The sequence below is a fragment of the Galleria mellonella genome, unplaced genomic scaffold, assembly GCF_026898425.1.
Source record: "Galleria mellonella isolate WM207_F2 unplaced genomic scaffold, CSIRO_AGI_GalMel_v1 utg33, whole genome shotgun sequence".
Taxonomy (NCBI): Eukaryota; Metazoa; Arthropoda; class Insecta; order Lepidoptera; family Pyralidae; genus Galleria; species Galleria mellonella.
The window spans coordinates 2,831,978-2,850,245 of NW_026442079.1; the positions used below are offsets into that span (position 1 = coordinate 2,831,978).

The 18,268-nt window shown below is 30.3% G+C and overlaps 2 protein-coding genes across 6 annotated transcripts; both read right to left on the reverse strand.

Moving 5' to 3' along the window:
• On the reverse strand, positions 1-758 carry LOC113521341 (uncharacterized). The gene is made up of 2 exons (XM_026906865.3): positions 437-758; positions 1-329 (listed from the first exon to the last, which is right to left on the reverse strand). Exon 2 carries the CDS (start codon positions 327-329, stop codon positions 39-41), a length of 291 nt encoding a protein of 96 aa, XP_026762666.1. The 5' UTR covers positions 437-758; the 3' UTR covers positions 1-38.
• Positions 759-1,402: 644 nt separating this feature from the next.
• LOC113519927 (palmitoyltransferase ZDHHC3) lies at positions 1,403-16,686 on the reverse strand. 5 transcript variants are annotated; one of them, XM_052896519.1, is made up of 7 exons: positions 16,482-16,686; positions 16,239-16,343; positions 12,217-12,373; positions 11,082-11,273; positions 9,996-10,217; positions 7,219-7,431; positions 1,403-6,742 (listed from the first exon to the last, which is right to left on the reverse strand). In XM_052896519.1, exons 3-7 carry the CDS (start codon positions 12,355-12,357, stop codon positions 6,584-6,586), a joined length of 927 nt encoding a protein of 308 aa, XP_052752479.1. In that variant the 5' UTR covers positions 12,358-12,373; positions 16,239-16,343; positions 16,482-16,686; the 3' UTR covers positions 1,403-6,583. The 5 variants fall into 5 exon arrangements, with proteins under 5 accessions (XP_052752479.1, XP_026760967.1, XP_052752480.1 ...); XM_026905166.3 differs by having other exon boundaries at positions 16,478-16,686; XM_052896520.1 differs by lacking the exon at positions 16,239-16,343.
• Between the last annotated feature and the right edge of the window lie 1,582 nt (positions 16,687-18,268).

The window sequence follows — 18,268 nt, forward strand, 5'->3', positions numbered from 1 at the left end:
TAAAATTAACACGTTTTTTACTGTTTCTCTAATAAAATTCATTCATCATCGAAATTGAATCTCCTCATACCATCAAACCGGAAGCCATATGCTGCGGAATTTTTTACATCAACCAGCGCCGGATTACGGTGTTTGTAAAAACTACCGTGCCCATGCGCAGGACGTGACGAACCATTTGGTATGCCATGAGCTTCTCTAGGATAAAAAGCTTCAAACTTTCCAGTAGATGGCAGCACACTTTTTATTTCATCGTCTTCAGGATCATACGGAAATGTCAAAGATGGCGCCACAACAGCAATCAAGCATAAGACACGGAGCAATATTCCCATCTGTAAACATTATAACACACTTTCAAAGTACTAATTGGACACTCTTAAGTACTAACACATAATAAACATTAATAAATTGACAATAATAAAAAAAGCATCTTACGTACTGTTACGTTTATCGAGACAAATACGGACTGAGTGTATTGATTTCGCTGCACTGATTACGCAACGTAATGTGACAAGTTGAATCACATTAATTAAATAAGCGAAACTGGTATGGAGGCAAGTTATAGGCGGCCTCCGACAGTCACCTTGACGCAGTAAGACAGCTGGTGCTAAAATCAGACAAATCTAACGGGCACTGTGTCGCGCGTGTGTTCCACAACACAATAACTTTCCCTTTATGCGTTAGACTTAACAATCAGCGTCGTTGCATTGCTTTCTTACGCAAACATTATGTCCGAGCCTTATTTATGACCCATTTGACTAACCAAAAGACCAGTTATTAGAGTATAAAAAAAATTATCACTAAAACCGCAAGTTATATATAACTCATCCTCATTAATGAACTTCTATTAGTATTATTAATAATCGTTTAAAATTTATGGAAATACAAACTTCGTTCCTTCTTGAAATTGCTGTTATCCCATTATATTAAAAAAAAAAAAACAAAATAATGAAGTCTTTGGAACCGACATACGAATGCTTGAAATGAAATATACCTACTAATAATTTCTTCTAGATAAGGAATCTACTAAATTATGACGACACAGTATACTCTAGTATGTCCATGGTACTGTTCATGACTACAAATGACGGTTACAGGTTAATTGAATAAAGGATTCGTTATTAATTAATAGGTAGGTAGGCAACCAAAATTTGTGAAACAATTATAAATATACTGTCATTTAAGTTTTCTATAAAACGATACTCTTACCAAAAAAATGGACAGAAATAACGCCGGCACATATGCAATGCATACAAAATAAGACAAAATATTAATAATGAAGAACATTTCATAAATTAGCAGCAATATTTTGGGAAATTTAAACAACGAATATTAAAATTAAGGCTTTATATATACATATAGGGATATTTATCTACCAATGTAATTTGTAAATGAAACTAATGCAGAATTTCCACATTCTCTTCATTTTATTTATTATTATTAAAGTGCAATAATACAAAAATATTTGAAAACAGTTTATATTCTATGTTCAAACAAAAAAAAAAAACAATTATTGTTTGCATGATAAGTAACTGTTTCATAATTTAATTTAGAAATTTGCTTAATTCCTTATGAGTAGGTACAGTGTTTTAACTGTCGGCATAGTAATCGGCAAACATCTTGAATTCACCGATTTCATTAATTTTAATTTGAAAGAGACCCAACAAAACCAATCAAATCTGCCAATTCTTACGTTAATACACAAAAAAAATTAAATAAAAACGTGTAAACATTTTATCAGGCATTTCTTTTTAATTTTAGTACTATTACTAAAAAAATATTAGCAACATTATTACGTATTCACATGACTATGCCAAAAAATATTTTGCACGAAAGTGTGCATGGGCATAATGCAATACTGCTTTTAACTCAAGACTCAAGAAGTTTGCCATTTACTTTATGAAAGAAAAAATACATTTAAATATCATAAAACTTTTAGGCCTGTTATTGTATCATACCATTAAATATTATGTACCTAAACATATTTAAAACAAGACAAAATCAAAAACACGAAACCCAGTAATTAATATCATTTTGCAAATAAAAAAAAACCCGTATTCATCTTAATCGCCAAACATTAATGAAGTATTCAAACACCTTACCTACATAACTAATTATAATAATCTATAACTTTAACATAAAGTACATTTATAAACATTTGAAACTCATGAGATAAGAAAATAATACAAAACTCATTATATAAACCACAATATTAAGGTTGTATGATGATTATATTACTAAATAAGCTACTAATTAATACTAAATGGGCATTTAGGCATTACAGATAAATCATGATTTTATAAAATCAATTTTATAAATTATTACCTTTTAATTTTATTTTTATATTATTTATAATTTAATTTTAAAATTGGTAATGAGAAATTAATAGATACCAAACTATCAAGTTACCACAATTTACTAACATAAAGTAATAAATTTTGTTTAGTATCTCGCAAATACTAACAGAATATTGTGACATTCTGTTAGTATTTACGAGTATATGACGACAATTTTAGATCAAAAGTTTTGTCTGCAAGATTACTACAACTGGGGCCATAAAATTGATTTCATTTTCATTCAGTACTCAAATATTTCTTTTAATAAAAAGTTCTATTAATTAAAATTCAAACTATTACTAATATTCTATTTTATTATCTGGTTTCAAATATAGAATATCGTTTCATATCCATGACAAAATATTCATTTTTGTAGTTTCCTGAACATTTGACAGACTTGGATTTACCTGTCTTTGATTTTATAGGCATCAACTACAGACATTTTATTTCTATTACACTAGGCACACCATTTTGACATGTAGAATTTATTTCGTGAAATCATCAAATTAATTAAAGTTTTTTTAATATATTGATAACGAATAATTTAAGAATTTGTTTAACAAAAACTGAACATGATCATAATTAAAAATAGAATCCCTTTTCAAATTGAACAAAATTAATTTAGAATTAATTATGATATCATGTAACTGAGACTTAAGTTGTTACTCTTTAACTGTGTTACTGTTAAGAGTTGAGACTCCTCGGAAATCTCTGAAAAAATAAAAAGCCATAAAAACCCATCTAGTTTGGTTTCGTACGCATAAAGGTATGACACTTTAGGCTTTTTAACCTTAAATAAAGTGTATATTTATCATTTAGGATACTATTTTTTAAAGTTTATAAATTTAACCATGGAACAGATTTACTGGGTGTGTAATGAAATAGATGACTACGGGTTTTTTGACTAGCCTATGAACAAAATACAAATAATAATAGTGAGAAGGCAAATAAAAACAAAAAATATAAAGTAGACATTACATTTTTTTTGTATTAATGCAATGTTTTTATTTATTAATAGGCTATTCTCAACAGTACCTATAGTCGTGATAGTGCCATGGCGGCACATAGATAATTATTATTCACTTTTATTATAATAGTTGTATTTTTTATTAAATTATATATTGACAATGGTGTAAAAAAAAGAACCCCGTGATTAGTGCCTGGTATACCTCCAACACTGTACAGTCACACGGTGTTGTGACGAGCAATGGAATGCATATATTTTATGTAAATAAAACAACAGATACTGTTACAATGTCTAAGGATCTTAATTTTCTAACTTCAACTTCATGCGAGTCCGACTGAAATACATATTCAATTTAAGACGAGTTGTACTCGTGACTTCATCCGCATAGCAGTCAATCTTAATTTATAAGAACTTAATATAATCACGTCATACAACACCATGTAGAAGGTTTTTTATTTTGTAAAACCAATCATCCCACCAACCTTTAAGTTAACTAAGAGCTATACGTTCCACACCTCATACAGTGAAGGGGTCAAGCTATATCTTATGATTTGCTTGATCGAATTTGATAAACATACACCTATTTTAAGCTGCGTACCTAGTCGATTATAATTTTTTTTTTGAAATCTGTTCAGTCGTTTTCTCATATAGAGTATTGACCGTTTTATTGTAAAGATGATAGATTCTTCAACAACTAGTTACAATTCCTCACATTTAAATCATCTGTGGCCATAATATTTTAATATGCATTATGTTCAATATTTATTTTCGTACAAGCTAGGCAAAAGATTTATGGCATTATTATTAAAAATAAATTGCTCTCTGCTGTATTTATTATACTAGTACATATAATAAATAACGAAACCAACGCGTACATTTCTTCTCTATACCATAATTACTTTTACATTTGAAAAAGTACACATTCTTTACTTAAAACTATCAAAGTAATAATAACTAAAAAATTAAAATGAAATAACGAAGAATTAAAATGTGTAGTAATAGTAACCACCACTTAATCATACAGGTTTTTCAAGACGTTACCGAGGCCAGTTCTGAAAAATGTTTTCCTATTTATTATCGTCATTGTAACAACCCGTTATCGTTCCATTTCCAAGTACGTCTACATTCCCTTGCTATAAAATGAGTACATAGCCTTTGCTTTTTATTAAAAGTAAATTATCTTGTTTATTCGCCATTTCATTCATTATCGCTTGTCTTTCCAGTCCAAAATTGTAAATGACTATTAGCGCATGCTGGCATTCGATTAAACCCGTTGATATTTCAGTAATATAGAGCATGGCGCTAATCCCATAATGAACGGAAGCGGCTGTAGACTTCGTAATAATAAATGCAACCCCATCGAGTTTGTGTCATTTGATTTTGCTATATGCCTTAGGGGTCGATAGACAGATGTGAATCAAGATGAAATAATGGAGCCTGGATGGTCATAAAAGTATAAAAGCTTAATTCGAATAGAATTATTATTGATTTATGGGTAATTTGAAAAAATAATATTACAGAACTCTCATCAAACTTCAATTATTACTACTTTTATTGAATCTACAAAAAATAAAAAAAATTTAGGTTCAAAGAGTAATAAGTATTTCTGTTTCGGCTACATTGTCTATCCATAACTTTTATAAAATTATTTAGAAGAACAAATATGACAATAAAAAATCACCATGACATACAATCACCTGCAAATTGAGACATCCATTTAGATCAAAGTGGAGGATAAAATTACTATCACGATCTTCTTAAAATCACATGAAGTGAGATCCTTACCACCGTGTCATTGGTCCTAATTTTGACCTTACATTACATACCTAGTAATAATATAATTTCATAATAATATACATAATTTAGAAAGCGACTTCATAGAAGATTAAGCTTCACATTCGTAAACACTTAAAAATATTCTATTTTAATGATTTGAACTGTCATCATACATCATTTAATCCTTATACGAATTTATAATATATCCACGTAATTGTTCGATAAACATTACCAGTGACATTTCCGATCTCTATATAGTATAAGTTTTACAAATTCTGAAAACGTGTTAGCAGTTTTCATTGTGATATACTTCATTATAAAATGTATATAAATGTCTAGAAAATCCATGGGAAGAAAAATAATTATTTGTAAATTATATTATTCATAAATACTATTCTCCGCTATGGTTATACAAATCATACTGTAAACTTAATATGAACAATATACACGATGTACAAGATTATAGTTACAAGTATCGCTACAGGACTAAATATCACTCGGAATATAGTAGTTTAGGGAGATCTACAATATTTAAATATGAAATATAAAGTGAAGCTAACAGGATTGTCACAGTATAAAATCATAGTACTACCCATACATATGTTTACTCCCTATCCCATTTCGAGTTGACCTCACCCACTCTCTGTGACTCATATCTAATCTGTTTTATAATAATACAGATAAGTGGTTATTTCTACAAACATCAACAAAGATGTTTCAAAGAAGATCTTTAATCATTAACTAATGTGACCACTTTCCACCAAGTAGGCCACAAAATAAACACCATACTAACACGATTAAACATTTTAGTAAAGGATTTTAAACTAATTTTATTTTTGTCAAAATACTCCCTTTTTAAATTACTCCATCACAGATAGATCTAAGTCCAAACACTCTGATATATCAGGCCCTAAATAATTACCATTTGTTGTAGCTATAGAAAAAAAATTATAATAATTTAAAAATACATAGGAAACAGAACAACAAATCAAGGAAGTAGCAGTAGAATTAAAAGTCATAACTTCACAATAACATTAAATCAATATAGGAGAAACGGAAATACGCGTTCCGTGATTTCGCGACCACTGTACAGTGTAAATATGTATGAGACACATGCATAATGCTATATGATGTAAATTTATGTAGACATGTCATGTAAAACTGTTATACCCTTTTAGTCACTGGAAATACTACATACTCATTATGTCATTCTTTTCTATTTCTTAGCTTATTGATAATGTTTTAGAATATATTCAATAAAAATAACAATATTTGTGATCATAATTTGTAACAATTAAAGTAGTAAATGCAAACATTTCGTTTTATAAATTTTCTATTCTTTTAATCATCCTCAGTCAAACATACATACATTACAGACTTTGATATCTACAAATATCAAATTATATACTAATAAGTTGTAACTGATATTAGAATGCATAACCGAAATTAACAAATAATATTGCTTAAACCGTGAACCATGTCACAATCACACATCATCTCACCCTGGTTAAACACTGTACAAGTAGCTCTCGACCTTTGTCTTCGGCGAAGGTTGTGTGAAAGGCGAAAACCAAAGAATGGAGAAACGTCCAAACACCGATTGTATGCTCTTCCATCGAGATTTGCGTACCCAGCGAGCCTGTTCCTTCTTCAGTTGCTCTATGCCCTATTAAAAAGAAATATTCGTGCTATTAAAATAGTCTTAAAGTGTTCAGAAATAAACTGATTATGAAATAAATTATTCACCATACCATAATGACTAATTTATTATCAATCTTTGCAATAACAATTAACTGTCCTCTACTAGGAACACGTGCCCCTATAAAATTGCTACACTAGCTAATTATTATTGTGAATTTTCTTCTCTTAGTACCTATGTATGGTGCTATGTTCCCTTAGTTGTCTTTCATAATAATTTTATTTGCTTGTTGTGATAACTAAATTAATTAATTATTAAAAATTCCAAAAAGGAAGCTAGATTTGTTCAGTAGCATATTCTAAAGATTACTTGACTGCTGGTTTTCATAATAAATATATAATGAATGAAAATGATTATTCTGCTGTGAACATCTATTATGAATTTTTCTGTCATAGAAGTTTGGAAGAAAATGTTTAGATAACAAAAAAAGAACCCGTACAGACCGTTTCATCGTTCCATATGGCTTGTAGCTGCGTTCCTAGCATCACCGCAGTAAATATGGCGAAAAGTAGAGCTTCAGCGATCAAGAAAAGCAGCAGCACCACGGTGGCAGGCGGCGAATAAGCACTACAGTCCCGCCACTCGTGACGAATACACGTTACAAACTGGTATATGGAGAGAGTCAGCGAGTGAATCGATATTGCCGCAATATAAAACTGCAAAAAAAATATAAATATTTTTTTATTTAAATTGTCATTAAAATAGAAATACCATAAACTATCACAAAACTATCTAACGCAAAACTATCACCAATATTTATTACATTTTGAAATCCTTCACATAAAATAAATTTCAAATTTGATTTCTCTTAGGGATGCAAACGATACATAATTTTTTTCAAAAATCGATATATCTTTTTTTTTGTGTACTTATTCGAACGTAAGTAGGTTATTATTAATTCAATAATATAACTATACTCTATTTCATTGTTTTAATTTACTAAATTCATTTAGTAAATTAAAAGATAAAATTTTCTTTATTTATAGTTATATATGATCTGACTCAGATTATATAGATAAAGTTTTGAGTCTTAAACATGTCATCATCTGTCACTCCAATAAAAGGAATCGCGTTGGAGATGTGGGATGATATGAAGAGATTATTTCACGGGCTCCATAGTCTAGCTATGATCTATTTGCCTATCGTGGCAACTTCGGTACCCAGTGGGTGGTTATTCTCAGAAGCTGGAGCGACAACCACCCAGGAAAGAAACCGCTTACTGGGCACCAGGTTGTCATAATTGTTATTTTTAAATTCTATTTTATTCGATAAAAATGTTAAAATAAATAGTATAAAAGTTCATAAAATAATATAATTGTTTTTATTATTATATGAAAATGCATATTTATTCGACATATATATATATATATATATATATATATATATATATATATATATATATATATATATATATATATATATATATATATATATCACATATACAAGTAATCTAATGTAATAAAATTGTAACTAGACGATTTGTTTATACGAAATATCTAAGAAATGACAAAATGATACTTTTAAAAAAATTGTTTTTTGTTTGTGGGTTTGTTACGGCATCATGCAAAAACTACAGTAGTACTAAATTTGATACGGTTTTCACATTTATGTTTCTGACGATCTAACATATAATCTAGACTATATTTTATCTTGATACTTCATTTAGATGTGGTTTATTTAATTGGTTTTCCTACTTTTGAAACATACGCGTATGAAGCATAGGACAAAAAACTGAACATAATAAATTTATCTTGATACTTCGTTTTTTGTTCAAGAAATTAAAAGATATTTAAATCTTCAGACCCAATGAAAATTTCATATCTTTTACACTTATCTGATAAACGAAAGTGACAACGAAAATCAAATATGTATTATATACATATATATAAGATAATTTCATTGTCAATTTCATATTTCCGATAGTAAATAAACTATCAGTATCTGATTATCAACATTAAATTGGGCAATAGCCCAATTTAATGTTGATAATAATAAATATGTTTGTGGATATAAGTCTTACCTAAAACGTTAATTGCAAAACTGCAATAACTATTGGAAAATAATACTCAATAACAATACTTATCCTAACACATATATATATACTATATTTTACTCGCGACGTCATCCACATGATCGGGATATGTGGATTGATCAAGATATTTTTTTTTATACAACTTAGAATAGCAAACAAGCTAACGGCCCACCTGACAGAAAGTGGTAACCATCGCCTATAAACATGAGCAGTACCATGGACATAACAGAGTATACTGTTTCGCCCATGCATTCCTGAGGACTCAGGTGATATTCCTCTGTAACCTGGAAATTCACTGCCATATTTTATCCTTCAAACCGAAACACAGCCATGCAAACACAACTGCTTTACGGTTGAAACACAAATGGGACAGAGTACCCAAACAAACGACTTTTGTACAAAGTCTGCCTCTGGTAGCCTATATCCTTCTCCATCCCTATAGTGGTATGTATGTATATTATATATGTAGTGTAAATTTTATGATAACTAGTCGACTCGTTAAGCCACCAAGAGGTAATAAACAAACTCGCTTTTATAATGTAATTGTGGGAGCATGTTTTGGAAAAAAGAACGCCAAATTTCACAATATAAAATAGCTTAAACAGCTAGCTATGGCATTTCGTCAGCTCTGTGAAAACTCAGGTACTTATTGTTAATGCCATGATTTCTTGAATGTAAATACCCCGGCTTTACGTAGTTGAATGTCTCCGTCCCCGTATAATGAAAAACGGGGTTACGGTTACAGTTACGACACTTTGGTCTCTTGTAACACCAAGGATGTAAAGCGCACGTTGCCGACTCTTAAAAAACCGCATTATTCCCCTTTTTGAGAACCCTATATACTGTTATGTTCATGGTACTGCTTATGTCTATAGGCGACGGTTACCACTTTCCATCAGGTGGGCCGTCAGCTTGTTTGCCATTCTAAGTTATATAAAAGAAAAAAGTCTCTAAAGAAAACTTCAACAGGAAGATAATTTTATAATCTGAGCGTTTGCAGGAGGAAACTCCTCTGAAGCCGTTGTACATTACGTGACTATTTCGGTTCTAGGGTGTGAAGATGGATTCCCTGCCAATGACGAATGAAAAAAGGTTGATGACAGCATCTACAGACGTAACTACAAGTAGTCAAATAAAACTTGTCACTTAATAATAAGATAATATTGTATATACATAATACTATCTTACCGTAAATAAAACGAAGTATTTTTGATTATTTTCACCGACGCAATTATTCACCCAGGGGCAATGATGATCCATCTTCCTAATGCAGCGTTGACAAACCGAGCAGTGATGCGCTCGCTCTGGCTTGATACTGCAGCATTTGGTACACTTGAATATAACTTGCCCTTCACGGAAACTCATCTGTCTTATCATTTCTTTAGTCGCATTGCCTTTTGGGACTGCACCCTGTAATATTTGTTTTCATATTTAACAAATGACATAACCGTGACATAACAAGACTAGTGTAGGTCTTATAACATTGAATTTCAGATGAGCTACACTGTGATCTAAGAATAATTTTAATCCGCTATTAAAATCATAAGTGGAATTAATTTATTTTACATACGGATTATTATCATTTCATTCTACTACTTCCATAGTAACGTGTAGATATTTTAAATAAGTAAAAATAGAATAGGAACTTAGGAAATTAAAAAGAAAAAGAAAATTAGGAAATATTGCCAATGTACCAGTGGGAGATGATAGGTTAGGATAACGTCAAATCAATAATTGGCCCATAGTGACAAGTTCACCAGAAATTAATCACGATTCTCCCGTAGAAATGGGATTACAATATACCACTTATTGATCAAATAATGAGATCGGTGGATTCTATTACTAACAATCCTCCCACTTCGCCCATTAAAATTATTGTATATAATACGAATATAAAAACTTACATTACATATAAATATATGTTTACTTTAACATTTTATTCAGGTTGGTTCAATGATAATCTATGACCGAAGACTTTAGAAATGATGAGCACATCATTCATTCACCATTCATAAGAACACAAAACTATAATAAGTCAGCGTATTCTATAATGTTCATGGTGCTACGCTGGACAGTTACCGTTTCAGTTCTGTTTAGTTACAGTTCTGATGGGCCGTCAGCTTGTTTGCCATTATAAGTTGTATAAAAATAAAACCTTAAAACAATATCAAATTTAATTTAGGTATAATAGGTAAATCAACTAAAATAACTCCATCTATCCTATATTGTTTTAGATAAAAAGAATCAAAATAAAAACAAACAAGTTTAACTTACTGGATCTGTAAACATAGTTCTAAGATGGGATGCAAAGGCGAGAAAAGCCAAACTCTGGAATATGAACATGTTGACATATCCATATAGAGGATATGTTGATAGGCCGGGCACAAGCATAACCATCATCACAACAAACTCGGCGTATAGTATCAATAACCATGTTAGGACTGCGCAAATAATGCCGCATATATCCTGCAAAAGATATATAATTTTATTAATAGGATCCCTGTAATAATATAATTTAAAAAAAGTAGACAATTAGAAAAAAGAGCCAAGTACTCGAATTCTGCACACTACGAGAGTTATGATTCATATCATCAAGTAAAATTTTTATAACAAATAAAATAGTCTTTAATTTAGTTAAGAGTATTCAATTATATATCTTCGTTTATTCCATATAAAGATAAAATTTATGATTAAATTTTCTGCCGTCAACCATCGCAAAAAGATGCGATTGCGAGTTGATAGTATAAAAAATTATCAAGTAGGCATAGAACTCACGCCCCAAGGCCACGCACTTCAGTCATGACAACATTAATACGAGATTGACAACAAAGTGATACTTAAGTCGATGTAAAAGCTAAAAATTATTGACAAAATATATTTAAAATCAGTGCATATTGCAAAAAAGGCGAAATCTTCCTTCTTTTTAAGGTCATTAAAAATACGTTAGGAATCCATAAATAAATACAATGCAGTACCGATTCATTTTATCTCCAAGATATCATAGAAGGCAAACTAGAGAAGCAGTCTAGAGAAGCACTCTATTAGTAAAAATAAAAACCCTACACAATCGTTATTAATTAATTATTGTAACGATTAAACTAGTTTCTTTCCACATCTTTTCACGAGTAAATTCTGGAAGCAGGTAACTACATTGATGACGTATTAAGATAAAAAAACACATAATATTTTATGATGCACCTTTAAAAACACAATGGCATCTAGTTTGGTGCAGTAGTTTTTGCATTGCACGCTGGAATAAATATACAAATAGATGGACAAATAAAGATGATAAAAATTATCGTTCTGGCTTCTATTGATCTTTTTTAAAACCGATTATATAATCATCACATCAACCATAAACTGTTCACATTAAACCGTTTACATTAAATAATCATCAGTCTAGACTCACCCTTATACACCAAGCTTTACCACCACAACATCGATTATGCATATCGCGGTCCGCATGTGTGAGAGCGTAACATTCTGAATCTATTTGATACTGACTTTCCATGTCATCTTCTTCTGAACTGTCATTGAATTCGCGTATCATTGATTATTATTTATATCTAGAACAATAGTTTACAATTTTATTATTATACAATGATAACAGTTAAAAAGTACATGTTATCAACAAATTTAAACCATATCTTATTGAATATATTATTCATTATGAATTACTACAAACAGATGAATTGATAAAATACAAGAAGAATGATTCATATGACAATCGCTTTATAATTTTGTTACACAAAAACTGATCGAACACAACACAAACAAACATTATATCGAAAAATAAATTAAGAAGAATTAAAATAGCACAAAGAATAATCACAATCTGTCTAAACTGGAGTTGATTTTGCTTAAAATACATTTCAGATAAATTAATTGGCTACGTTTCAGATATTGTATAAAAACTTGTATAACATCAATAGCCAAACCGATCCTTAAATAAATCCAAGTAAACATATATACTAATAATATAAATTTTAGGTAAGTATTGTAAAATGCTTTAGTTTCTTACTTTTCGCAGCAGCAAATTTGTTACACACCCAACAAAACTTACAACAAATTAAACTTGCTTCAATAAGAATTAATGCAATAAAAATACAGATGTCTATTCTATTGCAGAGATGATACAATACAAAAGTGCAAAGCGTTATTTTTTGAACCACAGCGTAAAGTAGCTGAGAACATTTGCATAGTTGCAGAATTTTATCTAAGTGGATTCTTTTCAACGGTGTCTCATAGAGCTTTATAACATTAGATTCAAGTTACAAATGAATTACCTATGTTATACGTACTTATAAACCATACTAAACCAATTTTAATGTCCAAATTAGATAAATATTTAATACTTCAAACATGTTTCTTTTAATAATTATAGTACTTGGATATTGGGATGTTATATTGATGAAATATATATTTAGTAATATACTCGTACAACCACTACCCAATCCTATAATAATAAGCAGTTGCACATTTTACATAATATATCTAAGGCTTTATACATAATCTATTAATTATTAACACAAATATTTACATTGATACATGAAAGTGAGTTTGTTTGTTCGTTTGTTACCTTATAGCTCTTTAACGGCTTAACCAACCGCTTTAAAATTTAGTACACACATATATAAAATGAAAAAGGTTATAGATTACTTTTTATCATAGTTAGTAAATATATCCCGGTCATGCAGACGAAGTCACGGGTAAAAGCTAGTTATAAATGTAAAAGTGAATGCGTTTGTTTGTTACCTTTTGAGCTCTTAACAGCTCAACCAATCAGTATGAAGTTTGATATATGAATACTTCATGAGATCGGGAAGGACTTAGATGACTTTTTATTTTTAATAAACATATCACGGTCACACGCAGTCGCGGATAAAATTAATAATGTTAAGTATAAAAGTAAAAGTGAGTTTGTTTGTCAACTCTCAGCTTCTTAACGAGTTGATCAATCATTATAAAATGTGTATTAATGTACTATATGGGATGGCGAAAAACAAGCCACTTTTCCCGGTCAATAAACATATCCCGATAACGCGGTCAAAGTCATGCTAAGAGCTAGTATTAAAAATGTGAAAATTAATTTGTTTGGTTGTTACTTCTTTGCATCATAACAGGTTAACCAATAGCTGTGCAAAAAGTAATAAAATTTGCGGTAAGCTATTAATAACAGTTTATATTAATATTTTGCTTTAGCCACATTAAATTTTATATAGATGTAGTAATATATAACAACAAAAAGTAAATCGCAAAACCACCTGATTGATATATATTTCCTTTTGCTATTATTCTTAAGAAATCAGTATCCAGAGGTGTATCACATGCTATCTGGGTGGTCATAAATTGAGTGAATATAATATCATGTTTCATAACTACACCATGATATCACACACTTCACGTGACAAAATTAAAATAAGATTTTTTTTTTTTTATGTACATTAATAATTAATCAGCATATCCCACAGATGAACAGCATTACACAATCTTTTGATTTTTTTTTATTTTCCTATTTTCTATGATTTCTTGTTCATTATTGATACTAAAAATCTTTTGTTTATGATTTTTTTTTTCATTAAATACTACTGTTTACCGTTACTTCGTGCCTGTGAATTATGCAAAAAGTAGATCAATAAAATAGACTACTTTCAAATGGCATATCAAGAAAAACATATACCAGAACTTACGTTGGATTTTCAAGAACTCTTCAACTGTGAAAACCGCATCCAATTTGGTACAGTAGTTTTTGAATGGAACAAACATACAAACAGAGAGACAAAGGTTCTAAAAATTTATTTTGACTTGTTTTGCTCTTATTAAGATCCCTTTTATCAATGTTTCTTAAATGTCTCTCATGTACATATATCGTCTAGTTACTATTCTATTAGTAAAATTCACATTTTACTTAATAATATGTTATTGTTATACTAGCCATAACTAAAATATATTTATTTAGCGCAACATTGCTAGGCATACAAAAATCATATATTATGCACAACACATTAAATCACAAGCTTATAACATCATTGTCAGTATATAATACATAAGAAAAAATAATAATAAGTACACAAGATATACTTAATACAAGTTCGCTCTGCAAAGTACTTAATACTAGATAAATCAAAAGTAGATAAATCAAAGTTAATAATTGTAAAATCTTATTCCACATTTGTTAAAAAGTTAATTTTAACAAATATGGAATAAGATAGATATCAATGAACATAATATTGATATCCCGAAGAAAAGAAGTTGCATCAATAGCTCTGTTTCTCTCCTCTACCTATATTATGACTGTGATGCAGCTGTGCTTGTACAGTTGTTTCAGTTTAAAGTTTAGCAGTGAAATTACAGGATATGAAGATATTACACCACATTCCTCAAGAATCGCAAAGCATGATGATGCATCTATAGTGCTATTCATGTTTATTAGTAACGTTATGGCATTCAATCAGGTGTGTTACCAGCTTATTTATCATTCTAAATTTCTAAAAGAGAAAAAAAAATTTTTTTGTTTATAGATATATTTGATATCCCGATCAAAAATCACTTAATTAGTAATACTTTTTCTGATAATCTTATTATCACTGTCTGTATGTGTCCACTGCTGAACATAGCTCTCTCCCTATTGGGCAATTTTGCCAGTAGTTGCCATGCTTGGCAGGCAGATTAGCAACCACAGTTAGGCTTTGATGATGTTTAAAGAGAGTTGGCAGATACCCGACCCTCAAACATTAAGTACCCTTAGTTGTCTCCAATTAATCTTTTTGTTATATGTAAATAGAAGTATACTTCTATTTAGATTAAATTAAATTATAACACCTTGGTTATTAGGAGGTTCATAGTCAATAAACAAACAATGGAAAATAATGACTATGCAGAAATTGTAATAAAAAAAATATCAATATATAACAATTATTTTCTAGGAAATATTTTTAAATTCAGCTATAACATAACAATGTGTCTATCTATCCATATTTTTATGCCTGTTCTATTAAAGGATAAACAGAGATTACATGGTGATACCACATATAAATCTTTTCACTTTGTTATGGCTTCAGTTAACACAGTGTGTTTACTGATGACAAAGCATAAAATTATTTTAACTACTGAGCATCATAACAAGAATATTATTATTGTTAATAAGTTCACTATAGACTGCATCAACTTCTTCAAATCTATTTGGATATCTATGAAAAAATAGTAAGTAGCTAATCAGCATTATAATTCGCTATGGAGATTTTATTAAAATATTCATTCACTTATGATCGAAAATTAAGCAATTTATTATTATAATAATTACCCAAGCGATTAAATAATAAGTGTATTAATATAATGAAAAATCATTAGACTTAGTAATTTATCATAAATGAAAGTACAGCTTATTTAATAAAGTATTTATAATACTGTAACTAAGGCTGATAAACTTACAAATTTGTAGTTCACAAATAAACAACGTCCATATATAAAAAAAAAACATTGCCGCAATTTCCAAATAATTTCTTTCCAAGGCACCAAGTTACAATTTCCGGGTGGCTATTTTATAGACAAACAAAATTTAAATGTATATAAAATATAATATCATCCAATGATACTGACCTTTCTAAACAAACAATAAAAGTGTGGTATTAGTTCATGTAAGTAGGTAATCAATTTAGAAAATACAGTACCTACTTATTTTCAGTGTCAAGGTTTAGCAAAAAATATGTTTTTTGAGAATCTCATAGTTCAAAGTAAACACATAGTGTTAAATCGATATACTGTTGATAAATATCGAAATATTTAATGCATGTTTCCACCTGACTTTATTCAATTTTCCGCATTTATCACTTTTCCAAATCAATAAACGAAAACCTACGATACATCAATCTTTCACTTCAGTCAGTCACAGAGTAAGTGAGTGTCACTTGGTGTCATTTGCATTGTCATTCACCCCGCAGCCTTTACTGAAACACAAAAAAAAAAGATATTATTCTTTTTCTATGTAATTTGAACAGAAGTAGTTGAAGACGCATTGCGAGGACCTCAATCGCGAAAGAGGGCCTCATCTATGTAATCCCTTGTTCTTAGGGTTTTAAGAGCCTGGTTCATACGGTCTATAAAACTAAGTTGAATATATTTCGATGAATTTGACTTCTTCAGACCATTCAAAAAGCAGACGCGTTTTATGTATCTATTCCTCTGTAACATATTGTCAATATCATAAATACAACAAGCAACACACTATATACATTTTGCGTTACATCTATTTAATTCTGAACTAAGAACAAAAAATTACATAGAAGGGATGATAAAATAAAAACTGTAAAGTATATGGTTATTCCCTTTCTTCTTATGCAAATATAATTAGTAAAAAGAGGGCGAAAAATACACCATCAGTTGTCATTATTCTTAATTGATATAAAATGTTCTACGGCCGTATAACCCTACCAAATTCAGATACGACCTGCTTGCATACTTTCTACATAAACTGTGTCAAATATATGATCTAGTAAGGTTAAATTTGTCATTAACAAATAATTGGCATATCAAACATTTTCTATACACTAGCCTGCTATGAATTGACAATTTTATCATTCCTTCTATGTAATTTCTTGCTCTTAGATTCCGAAATTTTGGTTAAAAATCGAAAAAAAATGTAGCTGATAATACATCTTTCATCTTCTTTTTGCTAATTACATTAGTATATGAAGGAAAAAGCCAAGCATATGATTTACATTTTTATTTTATCATCCCTTCTATGTTATTCCTAGTTCTTGGCTTTTTCGTCTCGATTGTTTTTTTTTTTACAACACAGGGGCAAGCGAGCATGCGGCTCACCTGATGGTAAGTGACTACCGCCGTCCATGATCACCCACAACACCAGCGGCATTGCAAGTGTGCTGCCAGCCTTTTAAAAAGGAATATACTCTTATGTTGAAGGTTATGTTGTCGTATCGGTTCAGAAATACTGCTGCTGGAAGTTAATTTCAAAGAATGGTTGTGCGTGGAAGAAAGTGCATTGAAAAACGCACGGTGGAAGACCGCCACTCGTCCAGATGATTGGGATGAAACTTTAGTTTGTGGCGGGTTATACGGTGGTGAAAATCAGCAGCAGGTATCAGTCCGAACAATTCTTCAGATCACTCCCCATGATAAATTCGGTAGAAGATGCATAGAGATGCAACATCTCTGCGCTGTTTCAGTGGATCAAGTCGGACAGTAAGGCGTTGACTATCGATAATTCGAGCCGCCCGACTTTGAATGCGGTCTAACGGAAGGAGTTGGTACTGTGGCGCTCCTGCCCACAGGTGAGAACAGTATTCCATATGCGGCCTGACTTGAGCTTTATATAATTTCAGGCGGTGTTCTGGCATGAAATATCGTCTCACCCTATTGAGCACTCCTAACTTTTTGGAAGCTATCTTAGTCTTTTCCTCCAGATGACCGCAAAACTGGACGTCGCAAGATATATCAACGCC

Bases quoted from the DNA above. Each gene is read 5' to 3' on its own strand.
- LOC113521341 (XM_026906865.3), bottom strand. From the start codon at position 329: ATGGGAATATTGCTCCGTGTCTTATGCTTGATTGCTGTTGTGGCGCCA.
- LOC113519927 (XM_052896520.1), bottom strand. From the start codon at position 12,357: ATGATACGCGAATTCAATGACAGTTCAGAAGAAGATGACATGGAAAGT. The intron at 11,274-12,216 runs GTGAGTCTAGAC...TATCTTTTGCAG, and splicing joins GTAAAGCTTGGTGTATAAGG to GATATATGCGGCATTATTTG. The intron at 10,218-11,081 runs GTAAGTTAAACT...CAAATATTACAG, and splicing joins GAACTATGTTTACAGATCCA to GGTGCAGTCCCAAAAGGCAA.